The sequence below is a fragment of the Sebastes fasciatus genome, chromosome 3 (assembly GCF_043250625.1).
Source record: "Sebastes fasciatus isolate fSebFas1 chromosome 3, fSebFas1.pri, whole genome shotgun sequence".
Lineage (NCBI taxonomy): Eukaryota > Metazoa > Chordata > Actinopteri > Perciformes > Sebastidae > Sebastes > Sebastes fasciatus.
Genome location: NC_133797.1, coordinates 42,684,392 through 42,699,127, shown reverse-complemented (window position 1 = coordinate 42,699,127; position 14,736 = coordinate 42,684,392). Strand labels below are relative to the sequence as shown.

Sequence of the window (14,736 nt, the reverse complement as noted above, 5' to 3'; positions counted from 1 at the left end):
ACAGGATACTATAGTAGAACAGTCTCTACTTTCATGTCCTGATTGTACTTCCATACTTTAAGTGAAGTAACCTTTACTAGTCTAAAGGCTCTGAATCCTCCTCCACCGCTGCTGATGGGTTAGGGTCCGTCCTTTATGGGACGTTTCCCTGAAAAGCTGTTAACTTCTAGTGAAAACTACCTTTCCTTTTCTTCCTGATTGTACCTGAACGCAGCCCAACTGTAGTCTCTTTGAGTGCGTTGATCACTGGAACACAGAAGTGTCCTGTGAGGTATCCTCTTATCTAGACGGTGTAAACGCCGTCTCCTCCTGAAGGCCTGTAGATAATCTGTTGGGCTTTTCTTTGCAGTCTTTGAAGGTCTGGCTGGTCGCGGCTGAACTCTGGCCAGAAGGCATCTGTTACTCAACAACATCTGTTCCTGTTCCTCTCTTTCTCCCAGCATGCCGAGGGACAGGCCGGCTCTCCTGAGGGTGGCCTTTTGTGTGCCCCATTGTCAATTCCATCATTGTCTGCTGAAGTCTGTTCCCATAATGCCGCGGGGTTATAAACCCCTTCAGAAGGAGGCCGGCTCTACCGGGCCGATGATTTACAGTTTGTTAGTGTCTAAACACAATCAGCGTCTCCGTGGCCGATCAGAGAGAAACGGAGGGGCTTTAAAGTTAATGTCTCTCCTAGGATGTTCAGATGTTCAGATGTGACTAAGCTGTGGAAGAGTTTCAGATATTAGTGAGAAGAACGAGTCACTAAAGTTATCTGTGCTGGAGAGTTGGACGTCCAGGAGGCGTCTCTCTACATTGATCTTCGTTTGGGAGTCATGAATTACCTGACGTGTTGTTCAGGGGTGAAATGGGAGAGCGGTAAATCTAGCGTAGGGACATTGTGTTTTATGAATAGAACCCCTCTCCCGTCTCCAGGGAGACACTTTACACTTGTGGCCGTAGCCAACAGAGTGGGCATAGAACAGCCCGCTGTGGGGTCGCCGGGGAAGACGACAGATGTTACTGATTCACTCACAGACCCTTAAAGAAGTCTTTTTCACCGCCTGCAGATGGACCGACACAAACAGTTCAGACGCAATTCAACATTTCACGTTTAGCAATATTTATTTGGAAAAATAGTCGTGGCTAATTCCTTCATTCAGAACCGGTAAAGAGACGGTAACAAGAACAACATGTACAGTACAATCCCTCTTAAATAACATTTTCTTAAAAAACAGTCCCATTGACCTGAAGTGCCTTTGCAAATATCATCATTATTATTATAAAAGAAATTAAATAATCATAACAAACAATCACAAATATACAATAACACAAAAATCATTAAATTAAATTAAATTAAATCATAATTTTAAACTTTTTTCTTGTTTTTTTCTCTTTATTTTACAAAAAGGACAATCTGTATCAAAAACATCATTTTTTTTAATTAAGACAAAAGTCCCGAAAAGCAAGTGAACAATACTATGTCATAATGGTTTGGAGTGGGGGGGTAACACAGTGATCAAGTATACATAGAGTCTTCACAGCTGTGGTGATGGGAGCACAGCCCACGGTAACAGCCTCGTGAAGAACAGGCCAGTATGGCCAAACATCCACCGTTTGATGCAGTTCCTGCGCTCAGAGACGGCGTGTGGGTTAGAGAACCGGCCGGGTGCAAACGTTGCAAAGAAACTAAAACAAATGGTAGCGTGGCACGTCATCGCACGCCATCGCCACGACACCGCGTCCCTTTAGATCTACCCCTACTCCCCGATAACGAGGCCGAACAGAAAGCTAAGTGTCAGTTTACTGTTTTATTGTTACCCCGCCAGTTCTTATCCCACAGGCCGCCGCTGCCTGCGCTTAGTTTCCAGTAGAGAACCAGCTCACTCTGAATATCAGTTAAACGTCTCAGTCTCAGCAGCAGTCTCAAGGCGGGACACCTCCCCCTTCGGTTAGAGCAGCATCTGAAGGAGTATAAAAACTCTCCCATAGAGCAAATGAGCAACGGGCAGCCCGTCGGTGGCTCGTTACACCTGCAGAGACACAACGAGACAAAGCCTTAGTTAGTGATTGTCCACCGCAGAGAAGACGTCTTTTTACACCCAAAGGTACAGAACTCACCTCGGTTGCAATTATACATTCGTCCTTTTCCTCCGACATCACAAACACAGATTTGTACTTGGTGTCCGCACATGCAGACATTTCTGGGGCTCTCTTTTCTGACGCATCGCTGCAGGACGGACAGAAAGACGTGGTTAGTTTCATCATTGAGACGGACAGAAAGACGGACAGAAAGACGCGGTTAGTTTCATCATTGAGACGGACAGAAAGACGTGGTTAGGTTCATCATTGAGACGGACAGAAAGACGGACAGAAAGACGCGGTTAGTTTCATCATTGAGACGGACAGAAAGACGTGGTTAGGTTCATCATTGAGACGGACAGAAAGACGCGGTTAGTTTCATCATTGAGACGGACAGAAAGACGGACAGAAAGACGGACAGAAAGACGCGGTTAGGTTCATCATTGAGACGGACAGAAAGACGTGGTTAGGTTCATCATTGAGACGGACAGAAAGACGGACAGAAAGACGGACAGAAAGACGCGGTTAGGTTCATCATTGAGACGGACAGAAAGACGTGGTTAGGTTCATCATTGAGACGGACAGAAAGACGTGGTTAGGTTCATCATTGAGACGGACAGAAAGACGGACAGAAAGACGGACAGAAAGACGCGGTTAGGTTCATCATTGAGACGGACAGAAAGACGTGGTTAGGTTCATCATTGAGACGGACAGAAAGACGGACAGAAAGACGCGGTTAGGTTCATCATTGAGACGGACAGAAAGACGTGGTTAGGTTCATCATTGAGACGGACAGAAAGACGGACAGAAAGACGTGGTTAGGTTCATCATTGAGACGGACAGAAAGACGGACAGAAAGACGCGGTTAGGTTCATCATTGAGACGGACAGAAAGACGTGGTTAGGTTCATCATTGAGACGGACAGAAAGACGCGGTTAGGTTCATCATTGAGACGGACAGAAAGACGTGGTTAGGTTCATCATTGAGACGGACAGAAAGACGTGGTTAGGTTCATCATTGAGACGGACAGAAAGACGTGGTTAGGTTCATCATTGAGACGGACAGAAAGACGTGGTTAGGTTCATCATTGAGACGGACAGAAAGACGTGGTTAGGTTCATCATTGAGACGGACAGAAAGACGGACAGAAAGACGTGGTTAGGTTCATCATTGAGACGGACAGAAAGACGTGGTTAGGTTCATCATTGAGACGGACAGAAAGACGGACAGAAAGACGCGGTTAGGTTCATCATTGAGACGGACAGAAAGACGTGGTTAGGTTCATCATTGAGACGGACAGAAAGACGTGGTTAGGTTCATCATTGAGACGGACAGAAAGACGTGGTTAGGTTCATCATTGAGACGGACAGAAAGACGTGGTTAGGTTCATCATTGAGACGGACAGAAAGACGGACAGAAAGACGTGGTTAGGTTCATCATTGAGACGGACAGAAAGACGGACAGAAAGACGGACAGAAAGACGCGGTTAGGTTCATCATTGAGACGGACAGAAAGACGTGGTTAGGTTCATCATTGAGACGGACAGAAAGACGGACAGAAAGACGCGGTTAGTTTCATCATTGAGACGGACAGAAAGACGTGGTTAGGTTCATCATTGAGACGGACAGAAAGACGCGGTTAGTTTCATCATTGAGACGGACAGAAAGACGTGGTTAGGTTCATCATTGAGACGGACAGAAAGACGGACAGAAAGACGGACAGAAAGACGCGGTTAGGTTCATCATTGAGACGGACAGAAAGACGGACAGAAAGACGGACAGAAAGACGCGGTTAGGTTCATCATTGAGACGGACAGAAAGACGGACAGAAAGACGGACAGAAAGACGCGGTTAGGTTCATCATTGAGACGGACAGAAAGACGTGGTTAGGTTCATCATTGAGACGGACAGAAAGACGTGGTTAGGTTCATCATTGAGACGGACAGAAAGACGGACAGAAAGACGGACAGAAAGACGCGGTTAGGTTCATCATTGAGACGGACAGAAAGACGTGGTTAGGTTCATCATTGAGACGGACAGAAAGACGTGGTTAGGTTCATCATTGAGACGGACAGAAAGACGGACAGAAAGACGCGGTTAGGTTCATCATTGAGACGGACAGAAAGACGGACAGAAAGACGTGGTTAGGTTCATCATTGAGACGGACAGAAAGACGGACAGAAAGACGCGGTTAGGTTCATCATTGAGACGGACAGAAAGACGCGGTTAGGTTCATCATTGAGACGGACAGAAAGACGTGGTTAGGTTCATCATTGAGACGGACAGAAAGACGTGGTTAGGTTCATCATTGAGACGGACAGAAAGACGTGGTTAGGTTCATCATTGAGACGGACAGAAAGACGGACAGAAAGACGTGGTTAGGTTCATCATTGAGACGGACAGAAAGACGTGGTTAGGTTCATCATTGAGACGGACAGAAAGACGGACAGAAAGACGCGGTTAGGTTCATCATTGAGACGGACAGAAAGACGTGGTTAGGTTCATCATTGAGACGGACAGAAAGACGTGGTTAGGTTCATCATTGAGACGGACAGAAAGACGGACAGAAAGACGTGGTTAGTTTCATCATTGAGACGGACAGAAAGACGTGGTTAGGTTCATCATTGAGACGGACAGAAAGACGGACAGAAAGACGTGGTTAGTTTCATCATTGAGACGGACAGAAAGACGGACAGAAAGACGTGGTTAGGTTCATCATTGAGACGGACAGAAAGACGTGGTTAGGTTCATCATTGAGACGGACAGAAAGACGTGGTTAGGTTCATCATTGAGACGGACAGAAAGACGTGGTTAGGTTCATCATTGAGACGGACAGAAAGACGGACAGAAAGACGTGGTTAGGTTCATCATTGAGACGGACAGAAAGACGTGGTTAGGTTCATCATTGAGACGGACAGAAAGACGGACAGAAAGACGGACAGAAAGACGCGGTTAGGTTCATCATTGAGACGGACAGAAAGACGGACAGAAAGACGCGGTTAGGTTCATCATTGAGACGGACAGAAAGACGTGGTTAGGTTCATCATTGAGACGGACAGAAAGACGCGGTTAGGTTCATCATTGAGACGGACAGAAAGACGTGGTTAGTTTCATCATTGAGACGGACAGAAAGACGTGATTAGGTTCATCATTGAGACGGACAGAAAGACGTGATTAGGTTCATCATTGAGACGGACAGAAAGACGGACAGAAAGACGTGGTTAGGTTCATCATTGAGACGGACAGAAAGACGTGGTTAGGTTCATCATTGAGACGGACAGAAAGACGTGGTTAGGTTCATCATTGAGACGGACAGAAAGACGTGGTTAGGTTCATCATTGAGACGGACAGAAAGACGGACAGAAAGACGTGGTTAGGTTCATCATTGAGACGGACAGAAAGACGGACAGAAAGACGCGGTTAGGTTCATCATTGAGACGGACAGAAAGACGGACAGAAAGACGCGGTTAGGTTCATCATTGAGACGGACAGAAAGACGGACAGAAAGACGTGGTTAGTTTCATCATTGAGACGGACAGAAAGACGTGGTTAGGTTCATCATTGAGACGGACAGAAAGACGCGGTTAGTTTCATCATTGAGACGGACAGAAAGACGTGGTTAGGTTCATCATTGAGACGGACAGAAAGACGGACAGAAAGACGTGGTTAGGTTCATCATTGAGACGGACAGAAAGACGGACAGAAAGACGGACAGAAAGACGCGGTTAGGTTCATCATTGAGACGGACAGAAAGACGTGGTTAGGTTCATCATTGAGACGGACAGAAAGACGGACAGAAAGACGTGGTTAGGTTCATCATTGAGACGGACAGAAAGACGTGGTTAGGTTCATCATTGAGACGGACAGAAAGACGTGGTTAGGTTCATCATTGAGACGGACAGAAAGACGGACAGAAAGACGCGGTTAGTTTCATCATTGAGACGGACAGAAAGACGTGGTTAGGTTCATCATTGAGACGGACAGAAAGACGGACAGAAAGACGTGGTTAGGTTCATCATTGAGACGGACAGAAAGACGGACAGAAAGACGTGGTTAGGTTCATCATTGAGACGGACAGAAAGACGGACAGAAAGACGCGGTTAGTTTCATCATTGAGACGGACAGAAAGACGGACAGAAAGACGTGGTTAGTTTCATCATTGAGACGGACAGAAAGACGTGGTTAGGTTCATCATTGAGACGGACAGAAAGACGTGGTTAGGTTCATCATTGAGATGGACAGAAAGACGGACAGAAAGACGTGGTTAGGTTCATCATTGAGACGGACAGAAAGACGTGGTTAGGTTCATCATTGAGACGGACAGAAAGACGGACAGAAAGACGCGGTTAGGTTCATCATTGAGACGGACAGAAAGACGTGGTTAGGTTCATCATTGAGACGGACAGAAAGACGTGATTAGGTTCATCATTGAGACGGACAGAAAGACGGACAGAAAGACGCGGTTAGGTTCATCATTGAGACGGACAGAAAGACGGACAGAAAGACGGACAGAAAGACGCGGTTAGGTTCATCATTGAGACGGACAGAAAGACGTGGTTAGGTTCATCATTGAGACGGACAGAAAGACGGACAGAAAGACGTGGTTAGTTTCATCATTGAGACGGACAGAAAGACGTGGTTAGGTTCATCATTGAGACGGACAGAAAGACGGACAGAAAGACGTGGTTAGGTTCATCATTGAGACGGACAGAAAGACGGACAGAAAGACGTGGTTAGGTTCATCATTGAGACGGACAGAAAGACGTGGTTAGGTTCATCATTGAGACGGACAGAAAGACGTGGTTAGGTTCATCATTGAGACGGACAGAAAGACGTGGTTAGGTTCATCATTGAGACGGACAGAAAGACGGACAGAAAGACGTGGTTAGTTTCATCATTGAGACGGACAGAAAGACGTGGTTAGGTTCATCATTGAGACGGACAGAAAGACGGACAGAAAGACGTGGTTAGGTTCATCATTGAGACGGACAGAAAGACGTGGTTAGGTTCATCATTGAGACGGACAGAAAGACGTGGTTAGGTTCATCATTGAGACGGACAGAAAGACGGACAGAAAGACGTGGTTAGTTTCATCATTGAGACGGACAGAAAGACGGACAGAAAGACGTGGTTAGGTTCATCATTGAGACGGACAGAAAGACGGACAGAAAGACGTGGTTAGTTTCATCATTGAGACGGACAGAAAGACGTGGTTAGGTTCATCATTGAGACGGACAGAAAGACGTGGTTAGGTTCATCATTGAGACGGACAGAAAGACGGACAGAAAGACGTGGTTAGTTTCATCATTGAGACGGACAGAAAGACGGACAGAAAGACGTGGTTAGGTTCATCATTGAGACGGACAGAAAGACGGACAGAAAGACGTGGTTAGGTTCATCATTGAGACGGACAGAAAGACGTGGTTAGGTTCATCATTGAGACAGACAGAAAGACGTGGTTAGGTTCATCATTGAGACGGACAGAAAGACGGACAGAAAGACGTGGTTAGGTTCATCATTGAGACGGACAGAAAGACGGACAGAAAGACGTGGTTAGGTTCATCATTGAGACGGACAGAAAGACGTGGTTAGGTTCATCATTGAGACGGACAGAAAGACGTGGTTAGGTTCATCATTGAGACGGACAGAAAGACGGACAGAAAGACGCGGTTAGGTTCATCATTGAGACGGACAGAAAGACGTGGTTAGGTTCATCATTGAGACGGACAGAAAGACGTGGTTAGTTTCATCATTGAGACGGACAGAAAGACGTGGTTAGTTTCATCATTGAGACGGACAGAAAGACGTGGTTAGGTTCATCATTGAGACGGACAGAAAGACGTGGTTAGGTTCATCATTGAGACGGACAGAAAGACGTGGTTAGGTTCATCATTGAGACGGACAGAAAGACGGACAGAAAGACGTGGTTAGGTTCATCATTGAGACGGACAGAAAGACGTGGTTAGGTTCATCATTGAGACGGAAACTCGGTTTGTTTCACTTTCAGTGATTGATATTTACCATTTTAATCGTTTGCTGCGTTTCTCCTCGAACTCGAACGAGTCCGGTGATTGGCACTTGTCTTCGCAGGCGGCCTCCAGCATGGCCTCCTTCGCCGCCTGCTCGTAGTTGACCTCGTGTACGAGGTTGTAGTCTGCGGGCGGATGGCGGCTCTTGTATCCGCTCCTCCCCGGTGAAGATCCCTCGTCGGGATCGCCGCCGCAGAAGTCCATCTTCTTGTTGATGTTTTTGACGCCCGGCGTCGGCACAACGCTGACCGCCATGTCCCTGAGGTCCCTGAGGTCCCGGTCACTGCGGTGGCAGTTGTTAGTCAGGTTATTTATTGTCTCTCCCTCGCCGACGGTTTCTATTTGACCGCCGCGCTGGACTTTAGATCGGAAAAATCCAACGAGCACGGCGCAGCCCGCCAGCAGCAGCAGCACCAGGGCCACGCCGGAGCCCACGGCCATCCAGGGCACCTCGGACCCGCGGATGGCAGCGTGCTCCGGGAGCAGGAACTGGCAGTTTCTGCCACCGTAGCCGGGAACACACGCGCAGACGTAGCGGCTGTTTCTCTCGTGGCAGGTGGCGCCGTTGTGGCACGGGTTGTGTTCGCAGCGGCTGATGGGCGAGCTGCAGTTGCGGCCGGTGTATCCCGGCGGGCAGGTGCAGGTGTAACCGTCGGGACCTTCCTGGCACGTCCCTCCGTTTTGGCAAGGGTACGCGAAGCACTCATCTCCGGTGTGGTCGCAGTTCATGCCGGTGAAACCGTCTGGACACTGACACAGGTAGGAGTTGACGAGGTCCACGCAGCGTGCACCTGAGAACAGAGAGGAGGAGTGGCGTTAATGTTAATGCACCTCTCGGGGAGTAAAGACAGACGGTACGAGAAGACGCCGGGCCGGTCCCTCTTACCGTTGGAGCAGGGGCTGGAGGTGCAGTGGTCGATCTTCTTCTCACAGGTGAACCCTGCGTAGCCGGTGGGGCACTGGCAGAAGTAGCCTCCCTCAGGGTTGTCGGCACAGCGGCCGCCGTTGAAGCAGGGCCCGTCGGCGCACGTCATGGCGCTCAGCTCGCAGTTGTTGCCATAGAAACCGTGAGGGCAAGTGCAGGTGTATGTGTTCTCCAAATCCTGCGGGGAGAAAATAGAACAGGCTGGACATGAAGACGTGTCTCTGGGCTGATACCGGCTGCGTTTCAATGTCAACACGCTGCATCTGTTTCATCTCTCCGTCTCTGAGAGCGATGGAAGAGAAGAGAAGAGAAGAGGCACCGAGCCACAGAGAGAACAAAACAGGACTTACGGCGCAGCTTCCTCCGTTGCGACAGGGGTTCCCGTTGCATTGGTTGACCTGGACCTCGCAGCTGGCCCCCGTGAAGCCGGGCCTGCAGGAACAGGTGTAGCTGCCCTGCCCCGTGTTGCTACAAGTGGCTCCATTCATGCAGGGCTTGTGGTGAGTGCAGTAGTTGAGATCTGGAAAGACACAGCAGCACATGTGGATTAGACACAGCACACAACACATGGCGGCACAACAGCAGCAGCAGAATGTCTTTTTGTCCTCCGGCACACTTGACTCTTTCTCTTCTTCCCCTGTTGTTGTGTTTCTGGAGCCGGCCTCCTGTTCTCGTGTTCCTCTCCAGACAACTGCTGCTCTGTTGATGATGTCTGTTACGTTGCTATCTGGATGCCTGGTTCTGTTCTCTTCTCTCTTTACACACTGTGAAATGTCTGGAGGAAACTGAGCTGAACTTTGTAAAGCTTCTTCCACTCTCTCTCTCCTCACTCTCTCTTCATGGCTTTAGTGAGTCACAGTCAGAAGATGTTGAGTCTTCTCAGAGAAGCTGAGGTTAAATCAAGACGTTTCTGTTTAAACAGCATTTAACTGATCATTCTTCCTGTTTCACTGATTATCTGTGACCTCTCTTCACTCTTTAACCTTCAACACCTGGACGTCTGTCCACCAGCGAACCAGAGCCCATCGGTGCTCTCTGGCTCCTTTCTGTCTCCCCCCCCTCCCACCAACTCCCATCCCTCTCTCTGTCCTCACCTTGGTTGCAGAAGAGCCCCCCCCAGCCCTCCTGACAGTTGCACTGCCAGGGCTGCTGGCAGGTCCCGTGGAGGCAGCCCGGGTAGCGGATGCACTCGTCGCAGTAGCGGCCCTTGAATCCCACTCTGCACCTGTTGTTGTCCAATTAGAGAGGAGGAGGGAACACCGGTCAGTCCACTCACGTTACCTCATGTGTGTGTGTGTGTGTAATTAATGATGAACACAGTGAGTCCGGTGGAGACCACTTACTTGCACTCTCCGGGTTTCTCACAGAAGCCGTGCTCCTCGTCGCAGCCCGGCAGGCAGATGGCTGCAGAGACAAAGTTCAGTTTAGTGTTTAACTCCTGAAGATGAAAGTCGTCGTCTGAATCTGAACTAAGTCTTTAAAATGAGAGAAACCTAAAACCCCTAAAGCTGCTACCTTAAACTCTCCTCATCGAACCACCGTGCAAGAATGTTCTGCTCAACATGGTGCTGAGACAAAGAACGGAGTGTGTGAATGTACACACACGCACACACGCACACACACACACACACACACACGCACACACACACACACACACACACACACACACACACACACACACACACACACACGCACGCACGCACACGCACACACACACACACACACGCACACACACACACACACACACACACACACAGACCCCCTCAACCCTCCCACCACCCTCTCTTTTTCTTCTTCGCTGCGGGTCAAAACTCTTTTATTCATTCTGTGTGCGCGCTCACACACACACACACACGCACACACACACACACACACACCCCCCCAGTCCCCTTAATGTCTCGGATCGGGGCAGATAAGAGTGGACAGCTGGTGAGTGTGTTGCCAGTGCTCGACAGCTGCTCCATTGTCTCCTCTCTGCCGGCAGCTGCCCACTTCAAACAATACCTCCCCCGCCTCGGCCAATCGGCGGCCGCGCTGCTCCGACAGCAGCCAATCGGAAGGCAGCATGTAAATTTATGGCACGCGTGAGATTATTCCCAAAAACTTTCCTTAGAATAAATCAAGTGGTCGTGTGTGTGTGTGTGTGTGTGTGTGTGTGTGTGTGTGTGTGTGTGAGGGAGGAGGAGGAGTTTCCTCCTAACGGCCCTCTGAGCATCTGATCACTGAGAGCAACTCTGATCATTTAACAACTACTAAAACTCTTCATGTGAACTTTACAGTCACTGTGTGTGTGTGTGTGTGTGTGTGTGTGTAAAGTGTGTAGTCACGGTGTTTAAAGTATCTCCTCTATATCAAAGAGGATTTCTTCCAGCATCTCACACGTGCACGCTCCTGATGAGGTAATAGAGGTATGCTCACGTTCAGTGCAGTACTGTCCCTTCCAGCCGGCGTCGCACACGATCTCGCCGCGCTCTCCGCAGGTGAAGTGTCCGAAGGCGTCGTCTCGGGGCCGGCAGAACACCGAGCAGCCGTCTCCGTGGTAATGCTCGTCACACACGAACCGGTACGAGTACTTGAGCTCCGTCCGGCCGCCGGTGTGAAGGTCCTGAGACCAGTCCTCTCCAACCGTCAGGTGTCTCTGCGTGGTCAGGGTGCTGATGACCCGGTCTGGGTTCTCTACAGGTGGAGGACAGGTGGAGGACAGGGAGGGGTTAGTGGATGATGATGGATGTGAGAGAAAGATGAAAGGGACAGGCGTGTGTGTCTCCTACCTGTGGACAGGTCGTCTCTGGAGTCCGTGTGTAAGGCCTCGATGATCAGCGAGAACGTCCCCTGAGAAGACAAATGACTTCATGAGACAGGAGACAGGAGACAAGAGACAAGAGACAAGAGACAGGAGACAGGAGACAAGAGACAGGAGACAAGAGAGAAGAGAGAAGAGACAGGAGACAGGAGACAAGAGACAAGAGACAAGAGACAGGAGACAGGAGACAAGAGACAGGAGACAGGAGACAAGAGACAGGAGACAAGAGAGAAGAGAGAAGAGACAGGAGACAAGAGACAAGAGACAAGAGACAGGAGACAGGAGACAAGAGACAGGAGACAGGAGACAAGAGACAGGAGACAAGAGAGAAGAGAGAAGAGACAGGAGACAAGAGACAAGAGACAAGAGACAGGAGACAGGAGACAGGAGACAGGAGACAGGAGACAAGAGACAAGAGACAGGAGATAGGAGGCAGGAGACAAGAGGCAAGAGGCAAGAGACAGGAGACAGGAGACAGGAGACAGGAGACAGGAGACAAGAGACAAGAGACAGGAGATAGGATACAGGAGGCAGGAGACAAGAGGCAAGAGGCAAGAGGCAGGAGACAGGAGATAGGAGACAGGAGACAAGAGACAGGAGACAGGAGACAAGAGACAGGAGACAAGAGACAGGAGACAGGAGACAGGAGACAAGAGACAGGAGATAGGATACAGGAGGCAGGAGACAAGAGGCAAGAGGCAGGAGACAGGAGATAGGATACAGGAGGCAGGAGACAGGAGACAGGAGATAGGATACAAGAGACAGGAGGCAGGAGACAGGAGATAGGATACAGGAGGCAAGAGGCAGGAGACAGGAGATAGGATACAGGAGGCAAGAGGCAGGAGACAGGAGATAGGATACAAGAGACAGGAGGCAGGAGATAGGATACAGGAGGCAGGAGACAAGAGGCAAGAGGCAAGAGGCAAGAGGCAGGAGACAGGAGATAGGAGACAGGAGACAAGAGACAGGAGACAGGAGACAAGAGACAGGAGACAAGAGACAGGAGACAGGAGACAGGAGACAAGAGACAGGAGATAGGATACAGGAGGCAGGAGACAAGAGGCAAGAGGCAGGAGACAGGAGATAGGATACAGGAGGCAGGAGACAGGAGACAGGAGATAGGATACAAGAGACAGGAGGCAGGAGACAGGAGATAGGATACAGGAGGCAAGAGGCAGGAGACAGGAGATAGGATACAGGAGGCAGGAGACAGGAGACAGGAGATAGGATACAAGAGACAGGAGGCAGGAGACAGGAGATAGGATACAGGAGGCAGGAGACAGGAGACAGGAGATAGGATACAAGAGACAGGAGGCAGGAGACAGGAGATAGGATACAGGAGGCAAGAGGCAGGAGACAGGAGATAGGATACAGGAGGCAAGAGGCAGGAGACAGGAGATAGATACAGGAGGCAGGAGACAGGTGGAGACATGATAACATGAAGCAGACTGATCCAAACTCTCTGACTGACTGACTGACTGACTGACTGACTGATTGATTGATTGATCTGATCAGGTGAAACTAAACACCTGGTAACTGTGCGCGCGCTGCAGCTGCGGTGCGTTTTTACGCACGGATTTTACCCCCAAAAGAAATGGCGCGATTCATCTGTCTTCACGTGCACTCTCCTGTCCTGAGACCTGGAGACCTGCAGGTCCGGAGGTGTGTGTGAACTCACCGGCCACGTGAAGCCGAACTGGATCCGGACCGGGTTGCTGAAGGAACTCTCCGGGATGCTGTCCGGGACCTGGAAGGAGTTGGATCCGAGCACCGGCGTCACGGCGCCGCCGTACGTGCACGGCGGCTCCGGGGAGGCGTTGGGCTGGTAGTGTTTCAGACAGATCCTGAAGAAGGTTTTACATTCACACTGCTGGTTCTGGTTCTGGTTGTGGTTCTGCAGCCCCCCCACACAGCAGTTCCTGTTGCCCTGGACCCCCTTCTTGTTCAGGAACTCCTGCAGCTTCAGCTCAAACACTCCAGAACACCAGACCTGGAGGAGGAGAGCAGCTCATTACCACCACTACACGCACTGCACACGCACTGCACACGCACTACATGCACTGAGCCTCTGTGTGCGTGTTGTGGAGGTGATGGTTGATTGTTAGGTAGCAGAGAGTAGTTGGTTTCTTACCTGGCTCAGCAACATGGACATGATGAGAACAGTCAGCAGGATGACGCGCTCCATGTTCAATAAATACATCAATAATCAATCAATAGAGTCTCTGGTCCTCCTCTTCCTCCTCTTCCTCCTCTTCAGTCCCTCTGAGGAAGATGAAGATGCATCGAGCACGTTTCCGCGCTGCTCTCACTCATCTCCCGACGAGACACACACAAGAAGGATAAATCCAAAACCTTCAGGAGGAAAACCAGAAGAGAAGAGAGTTCAGTCCTCCGGTTCCTCCGGTCGGTTCCTCCGGTCGGTTCCTCCGGTCGCTTCCTCCGGTCGGTTCCTCCGGTAGAGAGTAATCCAGAGTGCGTAAAGAGGAATAAAGCTGGTTCCTTGTTTGGTTTGAGTTTGTTGGTAAAGAGAGTCTTCAGGAGTCCTTTAGTTTAGTTTAGTTTAGTTTAGTTTAGTTTAGTTTAGTTTAGTTTGTGTGTTCAAGTTCTGGTCTAACCCGAGGAGTCCAACATCCTCATGTCTCTGTCTCCTCCTCTCTACTGTCTCTCTGTCTGGAGCCGAGCCGGCCTGCAGCCGCTTATATACCACCAGACACACACACACACACACACACACACACACACGCACGCACGCACACACACACACACACACACACACACACACACACACACACACACACACACACCACACACACACACACACACACACACACACACACACACACACACACACACACACACACACACACACACACACACACACACACACACACACACACACACACACACACACACACACACG

General features: G+C 49.7%; 1 protein-coding gene across 1 annotated transcript; it reads right to left on the bottom strand.

Moving 5' to 3' along the window:
* Positions 1-1,092: 1,092 nt before the first annotated feature.
* On the bottom strand, positions 1,093-14,494 carry dla (deltaA). The gene is made up of 11 exons (XM_074631233.1): positions 13,948-14,494; positions 13,495-13,806; positions 11,785-11,845; positions 11,432-11,689; positions 10,357-10,417; positions 10,108-10,238; positions 9,364-9,533; positions 8,975-9,191; positions 8,081-8,879; positions 2,101-2,209; positions 1,093-2,012 (listed from the first exon to the last, which is right to left on the bottom strand). Exons 1-11 carry the CDS (start codon positions 14,014-14,016, stop codon positions 2,007-2,009), a joined length of 2,193 nt encoding a protein of 730 aa, XP_074487334.1. The 5' UTR covers positions 14,017-14,494; the 3' UTR covers positions 1,093-2,006.
* Positions 14,495-14,736: the final 242 nt, after the last annotated feature.